Source organism: Arachis ipaensis, chromosome B2 (assembly GCF_059453495.1).
Source record: "Arachis ipaensis isolate K30076 ecotype BB chromosome B2, ASM5945349v1, whole genome shotgun sequence".
In the NCBI taxonomy this organism is placed as follows: Eukaryota; Viridiplantae; Streptophyta; class Magnoliopsida; order Fabales; family Fabaceae; genus Arachis; species Arachis ipaensis.
This window is the reverse complement of record NC_142437.1, coordinates 7267610-7276306: the sequence shown is the minus strand read 5'-3', so window position 1 is coordinate 7276306 and position 8697 is coordinate 7267610. Positions and strand designations below refer to the sequence as shown.

Below are 8697 nucleotides of genomic sequence, written 5' to 3'. Positions count from 1 at the left end.
AAAGATAAGATAAACTAAACAACATCCTTTTGATGAGGCAGGGGGTAATCAAACATATATAGAATAATCACAACTATAAATAATTCTTCTATCTAGCTAGTGAAAAAAATTCATTTCAATTCATCAATGTAATTTGTTGACAACATACATGCTGATGATGAGAGGTTAGAGTAGAAATTAAAGAGAATGAAAGAATCTCATATCAATGATCAAACACCCTAATAATTAATTAATAAGATTAACAATTATTTTTAATGAAACAATATAAAAATTAAATAATAATAATAATAATAATAATAAAGAAAAGGTTTTTGAGCCACAATAATACAGATCAGATAATAATAATGTTGCTCTGTGTGGGAGTGGCCACCAACCATGCATGATGCATCTTCCTTTGCTGTGTCTCTGTTCTTCAAATCTTTGGACAGCTAATCTTCTCAGACAACTGCTTTAAAGCAATCAACACTTCCAACTGTACCTATTATTATTCAACACCAATTTGTGTTTCTCTTTTTAATATACAAACTTTTAATTTCATTCTTTCATTAAAAAAAATTAAATTAAAATAAGATAAACCCAGACCAATAATCTTAACTTCAAAGCAATGCTCTAGTTAATTGCATTGCATGCAAGCTTTTATATGTAGTAATTGACACTTTAGAATTATATAAATTAAATATAAATGTCACATACACAGCTATAATCATCATAAACTAGATTGATGATATCTTGACATATATTATGTCATACTTTTATCCACTGAAAAATCTGTTTAAAATTAATTATTTTATTAACCTTTTAATACATTATTTTCATAATTTTCAATTATAAACTAATTAAAACATTAGGAATTGGGTTTTTTTTTTCATTATTATTATTATTATTATTATTATTATTATTATTATTATTATTATTATTATCCAAAATACAAGCTGGATGAGTTATCAAATAGAATTTCTTATTGTAAATATACTCTATTGCCTTATTCATAACTATATATATTATTGCAAACTAACATTTATTAAACTTAACTTTGATAGTAAATACTAAATTTATAATTATGTGTATTAATAATAAGCACATTATCTACCATTTTATTTATTAAATATGTAAATAACGCTAACTGTGAAATTAGTCCAAATGATAAATATCTTACATTCAAACTAAAAAGTCTTTTGTTTTAAATATTCAAAATAATATGTATATGATAAAGAGCATTTTAAGAAAGAGACATTCTACTATATAGATTGATTGTATAAAGAGAGGATATAAATTTTTTTTAATTATTTTTTATTATATTATTATTGTTTAAAATGTGAATCCTAATTTTCTTAAATACTATTATCCTATAAAAAAAAATTATAAACTTATATTTTTACCATATAATAATTTACCTTTAAAAAAATATGTACTTCAAATAACTCTTAATCTATATTATATATTAATATATAGATGATAAATAATTGATAAATGTGTTTGGTAAAGTAATAAAATTTCCGTTAACTCATGTTTAACCTTTTTTTTTTTTTTGGGTAAAAAAAATTGTTATAGGACTTTCCTCTTTCCCTAGGGATCAGTTGGCCACGTGCATGACACACTGTTAATTTTGTGTTTTTTGACCAAAAGCAGAGATGATTGACTGAGGTGAACGTGTTACCATGTGACGCACCTGTATGAGGAGTCATGGATGCGGGCTTGGATACGATGCCAGCTGGCAGTGCAGCAGCGTAGTGTCCAGTAGTCACTGTTGGATGGTAGTAGTGAGCAGGGACGCCCATTGTCTCCGTTGGATGGTGATAGTGATACAGAGGGTACATTGGCATCAGTGTGTTCGCACCCACCATAGCATGCCTCGGGTACACATGAGACAAGTGGGCACCACTCATGTAGGCCCCACCGTAGCCCATTTTCTGTGCACCGCACAAAAATATTAATTTATTACCATTAATTTTGAAAAATTAAAGTGTTTTTTTTTCATAATAACTGTCTATTTACCAAATTAACTTAATACTAAGTTGGAAATAAATTAATAAAATAAATTTTAGACTTATGATTATTTATGTGTATGTATTTGACAATTTAATTAAGGAAAAGTATATGGAACCAAAATGTGACCAGCCAAAAAGTAAACAAAATCGTTTAATTAAAATTACTTTTTGAATAATATGTTTGAAAACTGCTCCTGAGATCACGGAACACAAACCAAAATTCGATTTTTCATGGAACCCAAACACATTTTAGCTGATTTTTGGCTGATATGCTTTTGGTTCCCTAGTTGTTCTCATTAATTAAACTTTTAGAAACGATGATACCATGACCGTATTAATTAAAGAGATTAAGTATTGCTAATATGTTTTAATTTTTTTTAACACCTTAAAACTGATTCTCTTTCCATGTGGAGTTCTAATGTGCAAAGCTATGAATGGTCCTAACCCATGTTAGAGGGGTACACAACATGCTAATAATAATAAACAAATTTAATTTGTATTGCCACATTCGCCAAGCAATCCTTTCTTATAATGTATCTATAATTATATTTACAATTAATATAAGATGTCACCCAATAAATAAACCGAACCAGATTAATTAATGTCTTACCTGATTGTAATTGTAATTCATCATGTCAGTTGCAATGTAGGTAGGAGTAGTAGGGTACCTGAAAAAAAAATATTAAAAAAAAAAACTTAGATAATATCGAAACCATATGAAGAAAAATTAAGGAAGAGGAACTATTAGGAAACATTAATATTACCCATAAAAAGGAACGGTCGGATGATGATGATGGTGGTGGTATGGCGATGGAGGTGCACCCACAGGATAATACCACTGCACGTGATTACCTGATGGAGTGCTTGATCCGTTGTTCCTTCCTCCTCCACCGTTGGATCCTTCTGCACCTTAATTGCGATCATCATTACAATGATCATAAATTACACCTCCCCATACATAATCTTATTTTGATAACAAAAAATCTTGTCATAGCACAAATAATTAAACAGTAATATTAAAGAGATAATAATTTAAAATTATTTTATTTAATTTAATATCTGTAATTTTATACCTTTAATATTTATAATTACAATTTTATTATATTTTAAATTATTCAATTATTCTAATAATAATTAAAAATACAAAATAAAATAAATTTAGAATATTTTACATTGTAGTAACATGATTTTCAACCTAATTAATGTCAAATGAAAATGTGACGGTGCATGCAATGTATATATGTATACATTAATAAATTTATAATTCTTAGTAAATTGCATATATTAAATTAGACGATCTTATTTGAGAATACTTGTACATTTAAATTTTATAAAATATAACACTATTTCTTTTTTTTAAAATCCAAAAAAGACAAAGTTAATAAACATGTAGAATAAATTAAAAATGGTTAGATTATGGTATTGGAAGAGTTTCAAGTGTATCGAGAACACCAGTGTTCTAATTGTTTTAACCGTTGATTTGAATTATAAAAAATATATAATATATATTAATTAATATCAATGGTTAAAATAACTGAAACACCAGTATTCTCGGTACACTTGAAATTTTTCCCATAATATTTACCTTTTGGTTGTGGGGGTGGTGAAGAATTATTAGACCTAGGGCGACGAGCTCCAAGGGAAGCAAGATTACAGTTAGCTTTGCGTCCATTGATAACCAAACTTGCTTGCTCCTCGCATGCCTTCTTTGCGGCCTCTGCCTCCTTGAATGTCACCTTCATTTCATTTCAAATTAGACACAATGGTTACTATCTTTATTCATAGATAATTAGAAACTATTAGATAATAATTTAATTAGATATAAATTTTACATAAAGACAACTACATTCGAATTTTTAATTAACTAATGCGGCTGCATATTATGTTAAACAGTTTAGTCAATTTTATTGAAACATAGATACGTGGATATGCTTACAAAGCCATAGCCTTTGGATCTGCCGGTGAGCTTGTCGGAGATGATGACGGCTTCGAGGATTTCGCCGTACTTCTCAAAGTGTTGTCTAAGTGCCTCTTTAGGAGTCTCCCATGCCAAACCTCCAACAAACACCTTGGTGAGAGTGGTGTCCCCAAATTGCCCTCCTCCTCTTTCACCAATGTTGTTGTTGCTAATGATGTTGTTGTTACTCATCATAAGTATACTATTCTATTCTATTATTCTCTTGTTGTATCTTGCAACAATGATGATGAAGAAGAACAATAACCCTAAAATGTGGTTATGGAACACTCTTGTAGAAGCTAAGGTATCACTTAGTTTTTCTTTTTTTCTAGTTTATTGAGATGTGATGGTGTTGTGTGCACGATACGTTTAAAGAGAAGAAGTTGGAGGCAGGTGAAGAGTTAATTTTTATAGCCACTTACATGAAAAAAGCTCCATCACACTCATGAGCTGGCCATACTATAGTTTTTCGGAAAAAGAAAAAATAAAATAAAAGGAATTACTTAATAACAATACGAACATTGAACTATCAAATATATAAGCCATAAGGTAAATTACAGAGAAACTCTTCAATGTAAAGTCACATTAATTATATATATATCCTGTCGTATTATGTGATAATTTAAGTCTCATTTTTATATACAGATATATGTTTATATTTTATATAATATAAAAGCACAAAATTAATCATATTTTAGTAGTTAAGTGTTATGTATAAGGAACCTAAAAGTACCAGATTCGATTTTTTACTATACTCATTTATTCGCTCTCAATCATATCAAAAATAATTATGTTAAATATATATTATAATTATTCATTAATATAAAATATATATTAAAAATAAATTATATATTTAATTTATTTATAAATACATATATTTATACATAAAATATTTTTTTTTATTTAAAAATTATGGTCATTACAAAATCTATTATAAAGAATGTTAGGAGCCAGCAATTTTTGGAATTTATAACCATCAAATAGCCATCAATGAGATTTTTAATAGTGTGAGATTTCATCCAATGGTTCACTCTTCTTTGTTGGTTACATGCTGGCCACAATTTGATAAGATTGCTGGCCCCTAGACTTTTCCATCTATTATTGTACTTATACTTTTTTTTATATCCTTAAAAAGAAAAACTTAGAAAGCTAATAATTAATTAATATTTTTCAATTTCTTTATAATTTCTTTTTTTTTTCTTTCTACAAAAACAAATCAAATCCTTAACCTTTGTTTATCCATAATTTTGTTAACTAACAAAATCAATTCTCTAAAAAAAGCCGTTTATAAAATTAAATAGAATAAAATAAAATGTATAACATCATCATTTAAGCGGAAAATTTTAAGGTATGTGTTTCTAAATTAAAAAATGTTACATTTTTGACATTATCTAATTTCAAGAAATATTTATTTATAATTTTGTGATATTCCAATCGAGTTTGATCAACTTAGTTAGTTAAATTTTTTATATTAATTTTTACATGTAAATATGTAATTAAAAAAAATAAAAAGAAGAAATCAAATCATAGCTGACAGAAAATAGTCAAAGGAATAAAGATGATGGAAAGGGTGGAGAGTATGTACAATGGACAGAAAAGAAGACAGATGGATTATGAATGATGAAGCTTAGGGCGTCATCACTCATATCAACGTGCTCACTTCTCTCCTTAATCCAGCTTGATTAATTAGAGATTTCTTTGATTTAATTACTCTATTAGTTATTATGGTTCATTAATTTTATAATTAAATTTTTATATTTTTTAATTAAATTTTTTATATTAAAAATGTTAAAATTAACATAATATTCCACTCAAAAAATTTATGATCAAAGATCTAATTATATTTTTGTTGATACCTTTAATTTGCGAATAAATATTCCGTTAACTCTAATATTTTTTATAATAACAAAGACCTAATTAAAAAATTAAAAACAGTGTAAATATCCAATTAAAAAAAAATTGAGTAAACTACTATTTCTATTTTCTACCCACAAAAATTGAAAACGCCGATATATCTATTCATAGAAGATGGAAATTACTATTTATACCAATAAAAATGGGTTTTTGCCGACAAAAGTATCTAAACCCTAAAAAACTAAATAAAATTTTTAAACTACCATTCTCTCCACCACTACTACTACTACCATAATCTCTCCTCTCTCTCTCTCTATAAATATTCTCAGCAACTCCAATCCCAAATTCTACCACCACCCTTTTCCCCAACTACCATCATCACTGTCTCTATTACCATCACCACCACTGCCATTGCCACCCTTCCTCCTCCCTCCACCCCCACTACAAAAAAAGGGGTTTAAAATGGCATTGATATTAAGGCGGTTTTAAAGAACCGCCGTAATATCTAGACATTATGGCATGTTTTGTTGCTGTCGTAATTGGCTTTGTATATGGCGGCGGTTCTGGTGATTATGGCGGTTTTGAACCGCCATTTTCACACATATATAAAATAAAAAAATTGCAATCCCTAACTCATTGAACGAAACACATATACGACGCTCTCGATCTCCCTTCTATCTCTCCTTCGTCTCCTCCGTGTAAAAAAGCTCTCCGACAACGCCGTTCTTTCCTCTAGGGCTTCTCCTCTCTCCTCCGGTTACGATATCTCCAGGTACCTCTCCCTCTTAAGTTAAACTAAAACAGTTACTCTGTTAGAGAAGCCAAAACCGAAATCGAAATTCTGTTTTATTTTGTTTTTTGTTAGTGCTGTGGAGACGAAGATTCCGGCGAGAGGCAAGGCTCTGGTGGCTACTGACCTCAGCATTTCGATTCCAGAAGGCACCTATGCCTACATTGGTGATTAAATTACCGATTTTTTCGTTTTTGTTCGGGTTACGGTTTCAAAATTGTTTTTGGTGCTGATTTTTGGGGGTTTTTGTTTCTCTGCTGTTCGGCGATCAGGTCTTGCATTGAAGCATTCAATTGACGTTGGTGCGCGGGTGATTAACACCGATTACAGAGGACCGGTTGGGGTGATACTGTTCAACCGGTTAACGATCTCAGATCTTCTTTCGAATCTTGGATCTTCCTTCCTCGCATCTGTCATCGACACTGCTTGCAAAGCCGGCGAGGTTATTTTCGTAACTTTACCCCCTCCTCCCCTCTCTCTCTCTCTCTCTCTCTCTCTCTCTCTCTCTCTCTCTCTCTCTGATCTCAGATCTTCTATTGCTTACTTTTATTAAGTTGTTTCTATATTATTTGAAAAGAATTCTATCAGTATCATTCACAGTAACGAAAAATGCAACACAGTTATTCGAAAAGAATTTAAACATTTGGCGTTATTAGATCTAGAGGAGGTGCCTGAGGTGTTTCCTGGGCTTGAGTGTGTCTCTGCTCATCCTGGCTCTCCTGAACGATGCAATACCTCCAAAATGCAGCACAATTTAAAGTCAATTTCAAGTTAATAGAGTCACCTTAAGTTGAGGTTAGTTCCACTACTATAGTCAGAGTATAATTTTTGTGAGTGCTTTATTTGCATGTCTCTGCTTTATTGCCACTATATCTGAATTAAAATTCATCAAACTGATGGGGATTCATCAATAGTCTTAAGTCAGAAACTTTCTGAAGGACTAGGAATTAAAATGCTTTTAGTTGGATTTTTTATTTGATGGACCATTTCTATGATATTTGTGGTAAATTATATTAAATCTGGTTTACTTTGCTTGCCATTGATGTATCAATTATTTTTAGATACATATATAAAGATTACATTGACAGACTATTTTTAATCCTTCAGGTTGCTAGAGGGTGAAGTTACAGGAACAACTTTGAGGCAGATATAAACCATCCACTTGTGAGAAAATTTTGGTTGTAAATTATAATTTGTAAGGGTTCATTTCATGACTAGTTTCTAGCCAAAGTAGGCATTTACTTCACTAGTTATCTACAAAAATAATGAAAAGATTAACTAGTAATCTTAGTAAAGATATTATTTCTAAGAAATTAAGAAAAAAAAAAAAGATTTTGTTTAGAGGCTGCTACCAAATTTATCATTCACAGTATCATTTGTACATAGCACATTTTTTGCATCCTCTTATATTGGATTACAGTTTCTCACTTTCTTGGTTATAGAAGAATTAATCATATAAAATTTTGTTAAGTCCTCATTTATTTGTAGATGGTCTTCTGGAGAGTGAGATTTCATCACCAAAAGAGTTAGGAAGTAGGTCTTTTGGAGCGAGCAACACGGAAGCATGACCTTGCATGATAAAGATTTTATGTATTAAACATTATATGTTAAGACGTATTATTGAAAAATATTACTTTGATACTTTGTTTTTTGGATTATGACTTTTGGATCATGTATGAACTAAAAATTATCTTATGATGTTTGATTTATGGCTATGCCTTTTGGTTATTACGAGATTTTAAAGTTTGAGTTCCGAAAATATCACTTCACATAGGTTGTTTCAATCTTATTTTAAAAAGCATAAAATTGTCATCATAATTAGGTACAAACGGCGGTTAGAAACCCCCATTTTAAATGAAAACGATGCAATTATATCCTGGTAAAAATGGCGGTTAGAAACTGCCATTTTAAATGAAAACGATGCCATTATATCCTGGTAAAAATGGCGGTTAAAAATCGCCATTTTAAACAGAAAATATGCAATTATATCTCGGTAAAAACGGCAGTTAGAAACTGCCATTTTAAACAAAAATGATGCCACTATATCCTGATAAAAACGGCGGTTATAACCGCCATTTTAAAAAACTTAAAAACTGTCATTTTATGTG

The 8697-nt window shown here is 29.8% G+C and overlaps 1 protein-coding gene across 2 annotated transcripts; it reads right to left on the bottom strand.

Moving 5' to 3' along the window:
- Positions 1–206: 206 nt before the first annotated feature.
- ARP1 (RNA-binding (RRM/RBD/RNP motifs) family protein) lies at positions 207–4316 on the bottom strand. 2 transcript variants are annotated; one of them, XM_016327174.3, is made up of 6 exons: positions 3925–4316; positions 3574–3724; positions 2753–2897; positions 2599–2656; positions 1670–1910; positions 207–478 (listed from the first exon to the last, which is right to left on the bottom strand). In XM_016327174.3, the coding sequence occupies exons 1-6, from the start codon at positions 4138–4140 to the stop codon at positions 438–440; spliced, it is 852 nt and encodes a 283-aa protein (XP_016182660.1). In that variant the 5' UTR covers positions 4141–4316; the 3' UTR covers positions 207–437. The 2 variants fall into 2 exon arrangements, with proteins under 2 accessions (XP_016182660.1, XP_020970971.1); XM_021115312.2 differs by having other exon boundaries at positions 2753–2891; positions 3925–4280.
- Positions 4317–8697: the final 4381 nt, after the last annotated feature.

Excerpts from the sequence above, each read along its gene's own strand:
- ARP1 (XM_016327174.3), bottom strand. The coding sequence starts at position 4,140 with ATGATGAGTAACAACAACATCATTAGCAACAACAACATTGGTGAAAGA. Across the intron at positions 3,725-3,924 it reads GATCCAAAGGCTATGGCTTT|GTGACATTCAAGGAGGCAGA; the intron begins GTAAGCATATCC and ends AATGAAATGAAG. Across the intron at positions 2,657-2,752 it reads CCGACCGTTCCTTTTTATGG|GTACCCTACTACTCCTACCT; the intron begins GTAATATTAATG and ends TTTTTTTTTCAG.